The 16,288-nt window shown below is 31.9% G+C and overlaps 3 protein-coding genes across 3 annotated transcripts; 2 read left to right on the top strand and 1 right to left on the bottom strand.

Annotated features, from left to right (window-relative positions):
* On the top strand, positions 1,210-6,032 carry LOC109363464 (endoglucanase 8-like). The gene is made up of 7 exons (XM_019609729.1): positions 1,210-1,459; positions 2,186-2,593; positions 2,690-2,782; positions 3,123-3,275; positions 3,521-3,629; positions 4,722-4,888; positions 5,686-6,032. The coding sequence occupies exons 1-7, from the start codon at positions 1,220-1,222 to the stop codon at positions 6,013-6,015; spliced, it is 1,500 nt and encodes a 499-aa protein (XP_019465274.1). The 5' UTR covers positions 1,210-1,219; the 3' UTR covers positions 6,016-6,032.
* LOC109325866 (polyadenylate-binding protein RBP47B') lies at positions 7,323-11,198 on the bottom strand. Its single transcript, XM_019558461.1, has 7 exons — positions 10,548-11,198; positions 9,611-9,687; positions 9,400-9,530; positions 9,064-9,160; positions 7,938-8,096; positions 7,760-7,842; positions 7,323-7,667 (listed from the first exon to the last, which is right to left on the bottom strand). The coding sequence occupies exons 1-7, from the start codon at positions 11,122-11,124 to the stop codon at positions 7,577-7,579; spliced, it is 1,215 nt and encodes a 404-aa protein (XP_019414006.1). The 5' UTR covers positions 11,125-11,198; the 3' UTR covers positions 7,323-7,576.
* LOC109363496 lies at positions 13,068-15,156 on the top strand. Its single transcript, XM_019609761.1, has 3 exons — positions 13,068-13,248; positions 13,369-14,235; positions 14,312-15,156. Exons 1-3 carry the CDS (start codon positions 13,068-13,070, stop codon positions 15,154-15,156), a joined length of 1,893 nt encoding a protein of 630 aa, XP_019465306.1.

Genomic DNA, 16,288 nt, shown 5'->3' with positions numbered 1-16,288 from the left:
TTAAAAATTCTTCATGTTTAATTTTTTCACAATTAAATTTATCATAAATTGAAATCAAAGTACGTACAAGTCATATTTTTAAACATTTTCTTCCTTCTTAAATACTCATTTTACTTTTTGCTACAAATCAACAGTTTATCTATATTACTCACAACTTCTTCATATTCAATATAAGTAATATATAGCGACAGGTGAAGTCCACACACATATCGCTACGGGTAAAAGTTCGATTTAGTTTTTAGTGCAATTCAGTGATCAAATCGAACACAAAGATATGATTCAGTTCACCATAATTAACCATAATTTTTATTGCAAGAACTGAATTGCTCATGAATATTTTGGTTAGGTTCGGTTCCACGATTTTCATGGTTTTTTTAAAATAAATTGCATCAATTGAATGTTCAAAATGTATTATAAGAGATTTGTTTGTCTATAAAAAGAAAAAACACTACTATTATTATTAGTAAAAGAATTGAAACTTGTAATTGTTTGTTAATAACATACATTACAATTATGTAATTTATAAAGAAAAAATGAGTGATCATATACAAATAATACAATTCACAATTAATAACATATATAACAATACAAATTCATAGTTAATAATACATATAACAATTTTTTGGTACATATTTTTTTTTGAGAATAAAAATTTAGAAACCATCAATTAATAACCTATATAATAATATTGTATAGTAATTTATTGTATATGTTAATTTTAAATCTAATACATAAGAAATTAGAAAATATATTACAAATCATCAAAACATTCAGAAATTATTACAATAACAATTTAGCAACTATATAACCTTACCATAAGATATATAATATTACAATCACACAAAATTGACAATTTAACTCATATATTAGTTGAAAAATTAAAATAGCAATGTATTATTACATAGTATTTATTTATTTAATACACGATTTGGTTCTAATTGTTCCTAAATTTCTATAATCATAAATGAAATCGAACATAAATAATTACTTAAAGATATATTGTTTGACTGCTTCTACTGGTGAAATTGTAACTTACACCCCTATATATATATATAACTAGTTTTGAACAGAAAACATAAACCGTCCATTATCTTAAAACCTTAATTAATATTCAGTCCTGATTACCAAGTATTAGTAAAGCTTACAAGACAACCTTTTGTCTTCCTAGGAGAGTATACAGTTGAGAAAAAGAAGATTGGAGTGGAGAGAAAGAAAGGGTATGGGTATGGGTTTCATGCAAAGGTTGGTGATAATAGTGATTGGTTCATTGTTGTGTGTAACAGGAACAAGCTTAGGTTTGAAGCATAATTATGGAGATGCATTGACAAAGAGTATATTGTTCTTTGAAGGTCAGAGGTCAGGGAAGTTACCACCAACACAGAGAATGACTTGGAGAAAAGATTCTGGTCTTCAAGATGGCTTTCAAGTTAATCATACTCTCTTTCCTGCATTTCCCCAAGTAAATTGTTTCTCTCTTTTTAATCTTTAATTTCATCAATATGTTTAACAAGATTATGCAAAACTGGGTATCACCGTTATTTCTTTACACTTTTGTTACACCTACTTATTAATCAGAAGACCAGTGTTTCGAAAACAATAGTTTGATTGATGTTTAGGATTTAGGTGTAAATTAGTGTGTGAATAAATATATGCGAGGTAACATTTTCAGAAATGGCTATGTTATCTCTCCTAGTCTTCCCACGTTCAACCCTACTATACTAACCTCTTCAAAACTCTCGCCAATAATAAATCCTTCACAATTACTTTCATACATGTACAAACTGATAAAGTTATCATTTTGTTTTTTATGAGGATGAGAATAAAATAACATTGATATCAAAATTTAGAGTTTGTTTAATTAAAAAAATAAATCAAACCCAACTCCTAGTTAGTGGAAGAATCTTCATACGCACTAATCTTTTTCTACAATATTTGATTTATTATTTTTAAGAAAAGACATAACATCAATTATTAGCAATAACATAATGGTAAAAAAATAATAGAGTGACTTTTCGCATTTCTAAGTGATGGCTCTTTTCTTCCTTATATTTGTATGAAGGGATTGGGGTGCATATAAAGCTACACCAGATTTTAAAAATACTAATGTAATTTTAAAATATAAAACATGAAAATGTTCAACGATTTCAAACTCAGTCAAAATATGTTTTCTTACGTTTTCATATAGGTTGACTTGGTTGGTGGTTACTATGATGCTGGTGACAATATCAAATTCAACTTCCCAATGGCATTTTCAACAACAATGCTAGCTTGGAGTGTAATAGAGTTTGGAAAATTCATGGGTCCGGACCTTGATCATGCGGTAGATGCTATTGGTTGGGCCACAGATTATTTCCTTAAAGCCACAAGTGTACCTGGGTTTGTGTTTGCAGAAGTTGGTGACCCTATCTTTGATCACAATTGTTGGGAGAGACCTGAAGATATGGATCAACCTAGAATTGGCTTTGCTGTTAGCAAGGACCACCCTGGATCAGAGGTTTCAGCAGAGATTGCTGCAGCACTTGCTGCCTCTTCAATTGTGTATAGAAAATATAATCCTACTTATTCTCACAGACTTCTCGAAAGGGCTAGAATGGTATATACCTTATATACATCATAGTTACATACATATATATATATATGTATTATATAACTTGTCTCTTATAGAGTTTTTCTTTTTCTATGGAATCAGGTTTTTGACTTTGCAGATAAGTATAGGGGATCATACAGTGGCAGCCTTGGATCCATGGTATGCCCATTCTATTGTGATTTCGGTGGCTACCAGGTAAAGCCTAGTCCTGGTTCTTTTCTTCAAATTTCTTCAATTTTTAAGGGGGAATTTTCAATGTATTGAAACTTGTATAGACATCGAAATATCAAAATAATTTTCTGCAGAGTTTTTTGTGTGCCTATTATTAAGTGTTGTCTCTATATAAAGTTTCAATTTTTTTACTATTATGTTTATTAACTAAGCCAATAAAGATCACATTTTGACTGAGTCAACAACATTTGCCATTAAAAGGAGTTTTAGTTTTACATGAGCAATTAAATATTTTAATTTACCACCCCATTACATTAGAAAGGTATATATATTATATATACTTATAGTAACTTCTCAATAATAGGATGAATTGGTGTGGGGGGCAGCATGGTTGTTGAAGGCTACTAAGCTCCCTTATTACGAGAATTACATTGACCAAAATATTCAGAATGTGAAAAACATTGGTGAATTTGGATGGGATTCAAAGGATGCTGGCATAAATGTGCTCCTTTCTGAGGTATATTTAACTCTAAAGATGCGTCATTCATTATTCTTTTGGATTACTTTTTTAAAAAGTTGATAATGATTGACAATGAATGATAAATAATATAGCGATAGTATAAAAAACTCTTACACTATCAGTGTATATATCATTTTCTCATTCTTTTTAACTTTATTTGTCCATTTTTTGTTTGTTTAGATACACTATAGTAACACTTTTGTTATGGCTGACCATTTTTATTTTCCAATTACCAAAAACAGGTTAAGCATATCAAGAGTTCCTATTCAATGTCTTTCATGGCTAGTGCGGATAAGTTTGTTTGTGCTGTGCTACCTGAATCACCTTCAGTATCTGTGTCATATTCTAAAGGTAAATTAATTACTCATATTAAAAAAATGTATAATAGACACCAAAACCGTAATACTTTACCAGTGCTTTTTTTGTGTGTACAACGTGTGGTGTTTGTTCGTAAAATAAAATTATTTTCATATTTAAGTTAAATATATATTTTTAAATCATTCACCACTTTTGCTGAGAGTAGTGGTAGTACAAAGTGTTTTCTTTATTTATTATAAGACTATTCTATATATTTTGAATAATTTTAAGTACAAATTAGATACATTTTTTCTATAAGACTATTCTATAAATTAGTGTACCAATTTTTTTAAAAAATAAAATAGTTAATGTAGTTTTTATCATCATTAAATTGGTCAAACAATTACAACATTTCTCTATAAGACTATTCTATATTTTTTGAATAGTTTTAAGTAAAACTTAGATATATTTTTTCTATAAGACTATTCTCTAAATTAGTGTACCAAAAAAATTTAAAAAATTAGTTCATATAGTTATTATCATTATTAAATTGGTCAAACCATTACATACATTTTTCTATAAGACTATTCTGTATATATTGAATACTTTTAAGTAAAAATTGGACACATTATTTTATAAGTCTATTCTATAAATTAGTGTACCTAAAAAATTAAAAATTTAGTTAATATGGCGATTATCAATATTAAATTGGTCAAACAATCAGATACATTTTTTCTTCAAAATTATAACTTTCATTATTTGGACAATATCTTTTTCATTCGTCATTCAATTAATTAATTTACATTAATCTTTTGTTGGCCGTAAAAAAAAGGATTTTTTTAAAATAAATTGTTATCTATAAAATTTTGAAGAAGAAAAAAAACAATAAAAAGAATTTAAACCAAATTTTCAAAAATACTAAGCAAAGCAGCACCTGGAGTATGAAAGAAGTGATGTTTTCACCACTTATAACACATTTGATCATTCAATTACTTTCTTCTCTGATCTGGGCAAGTTTTCAAAATATTAAACAAATTGTCGTTCGAGAATATTAATAAGGTGTTAATTATTATAACGTTTCGAAAATTGGGTCATTACATATTATGCATTTATATATATTGAACATGTAAAGTATTTTGAGAATAGGTGGACTTCTATTCAAGCCTGGGGGTAGTAACATGCAGCATGCAACAGCAACATCATTTCTTCTTCTTGTACATGCTTCCCATTTGTATAAAGCAAAAAGAAGGCTTCACTGTGGTGCTAACTTTTTTGCATATCCAAGTCGACTTAGAAAATTAGCAAAAAGCCAGGTATGCCATATTTCATTATTATCAAATTACATGTGTATGTATTAGAAGTTACGTAGAAAAAAACTTATGTAGAGACATATCCAACAATTTAGAAATAATTATATTTATATTTTTTGGATACTATAGTTTATGACTAAATTTTAATTAGAATTAATACTTGAATGTATTGTCAAGATTTTCTTGATTATATTACATAAATATATCTCTATATAAGTCTTTTTCTTGGAACTGATTTATCTTGTTCAACTGCTTATTTTAATAAAATTGACTATCATTACTTAATTATCTTAGTCATCGTGCTCATTAATTATGGTAAAATTGACTCCCATTATCATGCATCAATTTTCTTGTTGTTATGTAAGTTTTACAATATTTATGATAAATATTTTTTATTAAGAGAAATGGTTCACTTACTTTAAGTGTAAGCATTTTAAATTACTCCAAATCTTACTTATTAAGTAGAGAAATCTAATGTTTTAGATCTATTTACTAATTCAAATTAATTGAAATTTAAATGATTGGAATGGAATTAAACTCTTGTGAACAAAAAGAAACATACTAAACTTAGGGTTGATTTCAGAAAACATCTTATGATTCTATTTCTGTTTTTATTAATAACAAATATAACATAGTGTCTTGTTTACAAATGTTTGAAAATAGCACATAGAATAAAAAATGTAATTTTTGCAAATACTAATAAGAAAAAATAAATTAGAATACATTCTTACAACGACTTGGACTAATTGATTTTAATCTGTGTTTCTATTACTAATAAATTAAAGTTGATGTTATTGCAGGTGGATTATATACTAGGTAGCAACCCCTTGAATATGTCATATATGGTAGGATATGGACCAAAATTTCCATTAAGAATACATCATCGTGCTTCATCATTGCCTTCCTTAGTTAATTACCGTAGTCAGGTTCATTGTAAAGAAGGATCTACTTATTTTGAAAGTCAAAACCCTAACCCTAACTTACTTGTTGGAGCTGTTGTTGGAGGACCAGATATCAATGATTCATATGAAGATTCTCGAGCAGATTTTGTACACTCAGAACCTACAACATATATCAATGCACCTCTTGTGGGTGTTTTGGCTCACTTCAATATACATCATCATAAATAATTTCTGTTTATGTAGGTTTATAAGAAGAGAATAATGAGGAAATACTTTATTCGCTTATAATAATCATCGGGTAGATAAAAAGTCCGATAAAATCTGGTTCAAATGTGTTGTACTTTTCACTTTTGTTCCTAGTTGACATGTTTTTCTCATACTTTGCTTAATTGTCATTGAACATTCACAATTGTGATGTTGTTATGTAAAAAGCAATTAATAAGACCAAAATAAAAATTATAAATTTTGTTTGCACTTTATCTGACCCTTAAAATTTATATTTACTGTTGAATTTGTGTCCGCTTGAATATCTCTTTAGTAAATGTATTTTATCTCTCTGAAGAGTTTTCATAGCTATACATTATTTCCATTACATATTTATGTCTCCAAATTATTTTAGGTTTGGTAAACACCCAATTCAGCCTCCTTTTCGGTGATGGTTTCCAATACCAACAATTACTTCACATGATACGTTGACAAACTACTTTTGCACAATTAAGATGATACAATATGGTTAGATCTAATAAGGATATAACTATCTATCATAAATATAAACCGTAAGATGCTATTGAGTTATAATAAAAAGAGTTATTAAATGAAGCATTTGTTCTTTGGAAATGGGAAGGAAAAAAGAGGAGGAACGAGACTATGTTATGGATGGACAAAGCAGACTTGAATATCATCATTTGAAAAAAGACTTGGATAATATAAGCCCACTAAAATGTGAGCACAAACGTTAATAATCTGTCAGAAACTAGCTTTTAGTAACCATACTTAGAGGGAATCATGAAGCCTACATGCTTGGGAGCTCATGTCTAATCCCAATGTTGTTTGGGCAAAAATCCTTGTTCCAAAGATATGGTTGCTGGTGTGGTTAAGATTTAGTGTTCTAGTGCTGCTCGTGTCTCTAGAATTTGTGGATGTTGCATATTTTGCTTTGGTATGGGACTGGAATGATCCTTATCTTGTCAAAACGATATATATATATATATATATCATGTTCTGTTTGTACTAACACATCCTTAACAAAGAGTGGTTAAACTGAAACCTTATTGCTTATTCAACATAAAGGATGGCATTAGTCGTGGACCTATATTGTAAAATTAGTATACTTGAACAATGAAAACATGTCTCTGCATGCTTTTACCTTACAATTAATAACGGGAAAGTAGCTTCAAATTTTCCAACAAAAAAAGCAGAGTGGTAATGGAGTATGAAGACTTTTTTTTATAGGAGATTGCTAATTAAATAGGACACACACTAGATTGATTGCATACTAGAAACTTATACCACTTAAATTGACTAATATTTTGACATAAACATAAAATGTGATGTAAAGATTCGAACACTTTGCAGAACTATTGTCTCCCCATTTTACCATACAAATAATGTAAATGTGCTGGTTAGTGAATTACAACCCAAATTGGAAATAAAGCATTATCATCTATCTATTTAACCTGTTATAGCACCTGCCTTGAAACAAAGACACACTAGGAGCATTAAGATGGTTTCTAAGGAGTATAGCACTGCATTCTTTTTGAAAGTGTTCATGCCTAAAATTGAAATTGATCTAGGCTTGCTGTGGAGATGACGAGGTTTTGAGCCAGAGAGACCGCCCTAAAATGGCATTTGCATGCACTGAGAGATATGCAGAATTTAACCTGGCAAAACAATAAAAGATTCATCATAACTTGCTTTTGTTTTAAGGAGCATATCTTCTACGTCGCAACTTTAAATGGGGAAAAATTCTTACTTATCCACATCAGGCATCGCCATGGGATCATACAACTCCTCTGTAGGCACAGGCATAGCTGACATGTCTTGAGCACCTTCCACCTGAAAAATACAAAACCGACATGCATACTTAGGCCTATGAAGTTTTTCTTTGCCATAGAACCAATGTATAGAAAAATATACTTGAAACAACTTACCTGTTGTGGGTATTGTGCATAACCAGCATATGCACCATATGCATACAAGGAAGGATCCTGAGTAGCTCCATAAGCATAGGCGTCATAACCCTGTCCATACCCATAGTAGGCACTCCATTGACTTGGATCCACCTGAGGCCCCCAGCCACCAGGTATGTCCTAAAAATTGTTTCAAATCAAAAAGTTTGTTAGTCCTCATCGAATTACACATCTAACACAAATGCCAACTCCATACACCAGCTACTTCCTTGAGCAGATCATGGATGTAATTGTTCATATATGTCAATCTAGAATATCAATAACACTTTTGAGTAAAAATATATCACAATGAAAGTTCATGGTTATCACAAAAAAGGCCCTCCCAATTAGGATAAAATCATGTTATATGAATCAAGCATTCCAAAACATTGAATCTTAATAGTTAGTTATTGCAACTCAGATTTCAACAAAATACAATGACCTCATTTGACTTGTGCAGTCGACCTAACCTGGTGATAAAAGGTTTTCAATGTTGTTTTACTAATTGAAAGCTGATAGTCTGCTTGCCAGTGATTTCTAATAGAAAACTTTATAAATAATATTGTTAGGAATGACAAATCATCACCCAATCAACAATTTATGGATAACCAACCTTCCCAAAGAGGTCAATCTAGCAATAGTGCCCTTCTACAATATTTTTTGGTCTCTCATTCTTTTTATGTTCAATTTACATGTTATAGCTGCAACTATCTTTAAATTGTACTTACACTGTCACCCTAACTTTACGTAAAACCACCCCAGCTTTGAGTGAAAGATCTCAAAGAGAAATCGAAAGCCAGACCTATTTATCGGCATTGTCTGATCCTACTAGTTGGTATCTCAATCTCATATAGTCAAGTAAAGTCTAGATTCATCTTTCCAAAGATGTCCTTAAACATAGCAAGACATAATAAAAGCCATCAAAATTTTCTATAATCGAGTACGTCAGTATGGATGCTATGTTGCTAACTTAGAAACTTTGGAAGAGTTATCTGGCTATATACAGTGTAAGAGTTCCTGAAACCAATAATTAAAGCCTATACGCCACAGCATGAAAGACTAAATAAGCATTTGGCAAAAAATGAAGTCTTTCCAAAGGCAAAATCACCTGTCTAGCTGATGAGGTACTACTCCAAGAAATTTGAGCCACTTGCTGACCTATCATCTTCCCCTGCATTCTCTGAATGGCTTCTTCACCAGATGCTCTACAGAAATAAGTGATAGGAAAGGTTAAAAAACTAATGCATGATATGATAAAGAGAGAAAAAAACAAGATTGATGAAAGACCTCAAAAGATGCAGAGTAACATCAGGCAACATGAAACTTACTGCCTCGGAAAGGGGTAGAAACAGTCAAAATCATATCATTTCCTTTTAGTTCCAAAATAATATAGTAATAACATAAGGATTCACATGTTTGAAAGATTAAGGGGGGAAAATAAAACCTAGTCCCAAATTGAACAAATCCAAATCCTTTGCCAGCGTGAATTTTGACAGATACAATATCTCCAAATTGCTGGAAAATTTGCTTCAGCTCCTCCTCCGTGACATTAAGATCCAAATTACCAACAAAAATCTGCAATGCAAATGGATGTAAGAGTACAATAAAAAACAGAAACAGCAAAATCTGATAGTATTATGGCCGGACTGACTTACGGTAGTATTATTGATATCATAATCTGGTGGAACTGTACTCACTGGAGGAGTGTATGCCACTGGGATTGGATATATTGCTGCAAAATAGGTACATAGGATTGAACAAAAACTAAGGGGGAGCCAACATAAACTGTTTTTTAATAAATATATCTGTTTAAGCATTAGAAAATAATAAGATCAGTAGCCTGGAGGCGGGATGCCACCTTCTTTATTCAACAATCCAGCTTCAAAACTACTCTTCATTTCTTCTGCTAAATTGTGGTTGTTTTTTTGTGAAAGAGTAGTGCAAGTACATTCACCAAAAAATTGTCCCGGGTTTGGATTGGTTCTGTGTTCTTAAAGTCAAAGAGTGTACTGGCGAACTTCGTAAGCCATAGCTAAAGAAGTTTCCCATGATGTTTGAGCGCATAATATTAAATATACATACATAAATACTTTTAAATATGTTTGCCGCCCCAGTGCTTTTCCTTTCTAAATTATACTAAATTGAAATAGCAGAACACAAAAAACAATGCGTGAATATTCCATGCTTCACATCAACCTAAGGTTTTGAAGTGCTAGCTATTTATGGCTACATGATTTGTATTTTTAAATGTTACTGGGTTATCTCATTAACCTTGCTAATTTATGTCTACCACATGCCACATTCATTTTAAAGAAAGTCTTGCAATAGCAATGTAACAAGCCGCATAGAAATTGAACTATTATCAAATATAAAATCAGACAAGTTTATGAGGCAAATCTTCCGCCATGACCTAATTTTCCAAGACAATTATAGACCAACCAATCTCGATAACAATTCAATAGTGCTTTCGCTATTGTATAGCAAACTTGTGATTCCACATATTCCCTATAGTCTACTATCTCAATTGTACTAGAACATAAACAAGAGTTATTGAGAATATAGTTCTTATATGAGCATAAGTGAAAGAATCACCTTTAGGAGGAGCATATTGATGTTGCAAAGTATTAGTCTTCTTAGGTGTAGCAGCACTAATACGCATAGGCCTAGTAGAACAATAAACCCCATTCATTTCACTCATTGCACGATTCCTCTCATTCTCATCAGAGAATTTAACAAACCCATACCCCTTGGAGCGACCAGTATTAGGATCAGTAACGACTTTGGCGCCGCGAACCGAAAGATAATTTGCTCGAAAAGTTTCCTGAAGGAGAAAGTCAGTAACATCAGGTGCAAGATCACCAACGAAAATAGAGTGATCAGGACCGGCGTCAGGTCGACGCTCTCCAACACCGAAAGAAGCCCAATTTAAACGGAAATTGAGTTCAGTTCCGGGCATTTGAGTACCATTGTAGGTGAGGAGAACGCGCTCAGCTGCAGCGTGGGTAACGAATTCGATGAAACCGTAACCTTCGGGTTGGGAAGTGATTTTGTTGCGAATGATTTTGATGGAAACAACTTCACCAGTGTGAGAGAAACAGTGAGAAAGATAAGATTCATCAATCCAATATTGTAAGTCTCCAATCCATAGGGTTCGAACTTCCTCTGTCATTTTTCGATTCCTATTCCTATTCTTCTTTCTTTCTCTCTCTCTCTATCGCTCGCTTTGAATTAGCGCCGCACCCATTAACCTTGTTTTACCCATGGGCCGGGTTTGCCTAAAAAATGTTATTGTTTTTTCTTTCTTTTCAACTTCTTCGGTATTTCCTCACTCTTTTATATAAAATATTAATTCATCTTACAATGTATGATGGTTCATCTTAACAAGTTTTTTCCCATAATTAAATTATTAACCTTTTGATCATTATATGTATCTAGTATGATTTTATTGTGCTTGGAGTTCAGATGAGACAAGTAATCTCCTTTCTATTATCATAAAACTAATATATTACTAAAATAATATACTATACAACATAATAAAAATAGATTTGTGATGAAGTTGGATGACACTTTTATAACATGGGTAATTAAAGATGTTGAGGTTCTCATATCATGTATTCTTTGGGTACTAATATTCTTGGGTTATTCATGGATACTACTTTGGTTTGAATTATTCCAAAACAATATCATTTTGAAACAGAAAATTAGGTCTTTTTTACCCCATAATGTTGATTCCTAGTAACCTAATAAAAACATCATAGTTAAATGGTAATCTAACCCATATAAAATTTGAAAACTTAATAGATTAATAAGACATCATTGCTTTTATTCGTGAAAACAAATCGAACAAAAAAACTCCTAGTTGAAGTTATCGTTACTAACAACATGTAATATCTTCTTCTCGTGTTATAGAATATTGATCTGGGACAATGCAACAATTTTGCTCAAAGGGCATCCATTTTTACTTCAGTTTTATTCAGTTGAATGCATGAATATTATTTCGGATTCAATATTTAATTAGTCTTTGGAATACAAGTTGCACTGCATCAGCAGCTGCTGGTACTAATAAAAAGTAGGTGAATTCAAAGATCAAATGTTCCCATTCATTTCTCATTTGGTGTACCTAGCCAATGAGAAAACTTCATTTATTTAAAAACAAAAATTAATTTTTAATATTATTTTGTAAAGTTTGATTGGTTCGGGATACATAACGAAAATTATGTAACAGATAATCCTTACGCGAATTCATAACCCTGTATTTTTAGAAGGAAAAACATTAATTTATTTAAAATTAAAAGAGTTTTTTGGCAATACAGACCAAATGACCAGGATAAGGCCTCTCCAAGAATAACCAGGATTCATGCATGCATGCACACCCATTGCATATCATTAAATGGGAAAAGTTACTCAGTTGGTGCACTTTGACCGAAAAATTACGGTCTTGGTGCACCTTTTGAAAATATTACGAAAAAAGTGTAGATTTCACCTAAATCGGCAACCCTATTGCCGATTTCAAATAAATCTATTTTTTTTTATTCTACTCCCCCCTAAATCGGCAATGGGGGGGAGTTTTAGGTATATTTATTTTTTTTTTAAATTTAACCCCCCCTAACTCGGCAATGGGGGGGGAGTTTTATAAATTTAATTTTTTTTTTAATTTCTCCCCCCCTAAATCAGCAATGGGGGGGGAGTTTTACATATATATATTTTTTTTTTAATTTAACCCCCCTAACTCGGCAATGGGGGGGGGGAGTTTTATAAAAATTTTATTTTTTTTTAATTTCTCCCCCCCTAAATCGGCAATGGGGGGGAGTTTTACATGTAATTATTTTTTTTTTAAATCCTCACCTAAATCGGCAATCAGGAAGGAGTTTTTGAAAGTCTATAAATTTACCACATAGTGCTACGTAAATTACACCTTCACAACATTGCTACGTAAATTACACCTTCACAACAATTTCTCTTCATTCTCTGAATTCTGTGAAACAGAGGAGCTTGTTAATCACTTTCTTCCAGTAAGCTTTTATTGTAAAGGTTAGTATATTATTTAGTTGCTCCATTTTATTTCATTTCTATAAGTTTATATGTTTTAATGTTTTTAATTTTTTATTGTAGATGGCTATTGTGAGAGATATTGTTAGCGACTTTAGTGATGAAGAGGAGATTGAAATATGTAGTGATGAGGAAGAGGTTCAGTTTGGTAGTAGTTCATCTCGTAGTATTACATATACTACTCCGTCACCATTTTTCTTGAACACAAATTCTCAAGCTGGTCGTGATATTGGGCACGTAACCGGTTTAACGAATGTTGTTGATAATGATTTGTTTATCGGCTTGCAATTTGAATCTAAAGAAGCCACAATAAATGCAATTAGAGAATTTCATATAAAAAATTCATTTGATTATATTGTTGTAGAGTCGAGACCGGACAGATACGTTGCCAAATGTAAACATTTTGGTGCAGGATGTGAGTGGCGAATTCGCGCTTGTTATAACGTTAAACGCGATTATTGGGAGATTAGAAAAATTAGTGGAACACATAGTTGTGTGTCTATGGTAGTTTCTCAAGATCATAGTAAATTAAATTCGTCATTCATTGCAGACCTTATTGTTAATTTGGTATCTGCAGATCCGAGTATACCAGTTAAGGCACTAGTGAAAGAGGTGGTTAGTCGTTTTGGTTATACAGTCACGTATAGAAAGGCGTGGACTGCAAAACAAATGGCAATGGCCAAAATTTATGGTGATTGGGAAGGATCTTATAATGAGTTACCACGTTGGATGAATGCTCTACAATATTTTTGTCCGGACACAATTGTAAAATATCAAGCACATCACGAAGTTGTAGATGGCATGGAAGACCCAAGTCGAATCATTCTCGATAGAATATTTTGGGCTTTCAAACCATGTATTGAAGGGTTTGGTTATTGTAAACCAATCCTACAAGTGGATGGTACATTTTTGACTGGGAAATATACTGGAACATTGCTAATAGCAAGTTCACAAGATGGAAATAGACGTGTATTTCCAGTTGCATTTGCCATTGTCGAAGGAGAGACAAAAGAAGCTTGGGAATGGTTTTTTTTCAATCTGAAGACCTATGTTACCCCACAAGAAAACCTGTGTATCATATCAGATAGGGGGACAGGTTTATTAGCTGCATTGCGAAGTGAGTTGACAGGATGGTCTAGTGCACAATCAGTTTATTGTATTCGTCATGTAGCTAGTAATTTCAATAAGGAATTCCGTGATTCTGATCTAAAAGACAAAGTTGTAGAAATGGGTATGTCCTATTTATATTTTTATTTTATTAATATTGTTATATTATGGATATTAATATGTTTGTATTTATTTACTAGGTTATGAGTTGATGCGACCACGGTTCGAGCGAATGTTGAATTCGTTGCGTCAAAAAAATTCAAGGGCTGCTGCATGGTTGGACCAGATTCCAAAAGAGAAATGGAGTCAGGCATATGATGGAGGGAGACGATATGGCCACATGACTACCAATCTTGCTGAATGCATTAACGGTGTTTTGAAAGGATCAAGAGCTCTTCCTATCACTGCACTTGTTAGAGCAACATATTATAGGCTTAACGAATGGTTCAATGAACATCGAAATGAAGCCTCTAACATGGTTATGGCAGGACATGTATATTGCGAAGAATTGACAAAGGTTATCAAAGAAAATCAACGTAAATCTACATGTCAACTAGTTCGTAATTTTTCACGAGAGACTGGAGTCTCTGAAGTTGAAGTTGTATCTAGGTCTGCTGGTCGGCAAGTGAGGCTGTATACAGTAAAACTTGCTGAGAATTGGTGTGACTGTGGAGAATTTCAATCATTACGATTGCCATGCTCTCATGCTATCGCAACGTGCGCTTCTTTGAATTTAGATTGCAGCCAATTTATCTCAACAATTTACCGCCTCGATAATCTTCAGAAGGTTTATGGATATGAGTTTCAACCACTTGGTAATGAAGAATATTGGCCTCCTTATTCAGGTCCGACATTCATTCCCAATCCTGTTATGCGTAGGAAAAGAAGTGGAAGACCAAAGACTTCACGCATTCACAATGAGATGGATGAGGTTGAAAGTGAACAACTTAAAAAATGTGGATGGTGTAGAACAGTAGGTCATAACAGGAAGACATGTCCATTGCGATCTAGAGAATTAGGGGAGAGTTCTAGGCAACATTCGTAAGACTAGTTTAATTGTTACTCAATACCTTTGTAATGTATTTACATTGATATAAAATTCTTTTATGAAATATGTGCAGTGAATATACTTTAAATTTATACTATAAATATACTAAATAAATATATTATAACTGTATACTATAAAAATACTATAACTATATATTATAAATATAACTGTAAATATAATTATATGCTACAAATATAACTAGAAATTATAACGTTACTGGGATTCTTGCAGAGATAACTTGAATGACTACACATCTTTGCAGAGATTCTTTTGTTTTGGTGCACATCCTTGCAGAGATTCTTTTCTTGAATCTCCTACACATCTTTGCAGAGATTCTTTGCTTCTTGCAGAGATTCGTTGAATGTACTATAAATCTTTGCAGAGTTGATTCTTTGCAGAGTTGATTCTTTGTAAAAATAAAATTGGTTACAAATATTAATGACATTAAATTTAATTTAATCCGTAGCCGTGTATGAGTTGGAGAATTTAATTTAATTAGTATATATATATATATATATAGACCAAACTCGGCATCCAGGGTGCCGAGTTCATGAAAGTTTATATGGAAATCGGCATTGGCACTGCCGATTTAGGCTAGGGCAAAAAAAAATTTCAATGGAAATCGCCATTGACACTGCCGATTTAGGTTAGGTCAAAAATTATTAAATGCAATTCGGCATTGCTAATTATTGATAGAATTAATTATTAAATGCTTCTTGCAAAAATTATTAAATTAATTATTGATAGAGTTAATTATTAAGTGTAAGATATTTTTACTGAATTCGCAGAATTTATTTTAATTTGGTAGTTGGTAATTAGGTGGAGAATTTATTGCATTTATTTCTAGTTGAAAAGTGCAGTATGTAATTTAATTTGGTATCAGAATTCAATTTATTGCATTTATTGCATTTAATTCCAGTTGACCAGTGTATCAGAATTCAAGTGCTAGTTAGTTGCGAATTTGATTTAATTTGGTGTAGAAATTATGAACAACTAAACTCGGCAACCATGATGCCGAGTTCTACACATATATATATTTATATATATTGAAATCGTCAATGGCAGTGACGATTTAGGCCTGGGAACAATTCTACATATATTGAAATCGTCAATGGCAGTGACGATTTAG

This window comes from Lupinus angustifolius, chromosome LG13 (assembly GCF_001865875.1).
Source record: "Lupinus angustifolius cultivar Tanjil chromosome LG13, LupAngTanjil_v1.0, whole genome shotgun sequence".
Taxonomy (NCBI): Eukaryota; Viridiplantae; Streptophyta; class Magnoliopsida; order Fabales; family Fabaceae; genus Lupinus; species Lupinus angustifolius.
The sequence above is the reverse complement of the archived record's forward strand: the minus strand, read 5'-3'. Positions and strand labels throughout refer to the sequence as shown.

Excerpts from the sequence above, each read along its gene's own strand:
- LOC109325866 (XM_019558461.1), bottom strand. The coding sequence starts at position 11,124 with ATGACAGAGGAAGTTCGAACCCTATGGATTGGAGACTTACAATATTGG. Across the intron at positions 9,531-9,610 it reads ATGATATCAATAATACTACC|ATTTTTGTTGGTAATTTGGA; the intron begins GTAAGTCAGTCC and ends TTTGCATTGCAG. Across the intron at positions 7,668-7,759 it reads GCGATGCCTGATGTGGATAA|GTTAAATTCTGCATATCTCT; the intron begins GTAAGAATTTTT and ends TTGTTTTGCCAG.
- LOC109363464 (XM_019609729.1), top strand. The coding sequence starts at position 1,220 with ATGGGTATGGGTTTCATGCAAAGGTTGGTGATAATAGTGATTGGTTCA. Across the intron at positions 3,630-4,721 it reads ATCTGTGTCATATTCTAAAG|GTGGACTTCTATTCAAGCCT; the intron begins GTAAATTAATTA and ends TTTTGAGAATAG. Across the intron at positions 4,889-5,685 it reads GAAAATTAGCAAAAAGCCAG|GTGGATTATATACTAGGTAG; the intron begins GTATGCCATATT and ends ATGTTATTGCAG.
- LOC109363496 (XM_019609761.1), top strand. The coding sequence starts at position 13,068 with ATGGCTATTGTGAGAGATATTGTTAGCGACTTTAGTGATGAAGAGGAG. Across the intron at positions 13,249-13,368 it reads TGATATTGGGCACGTAACCG|AGTCGAGACCGGACAGATAC; the intron begins GTTTAACGAATG and ends ATATTGTTGTAG. Across the intron at positions 14,236-14,311 it reads AGACAAAGTTGTAGAAATGG|GTTATGAGTTGATGCGACCA; the intron begins GTATGTCCTATT and ends TTTATTTACTAG.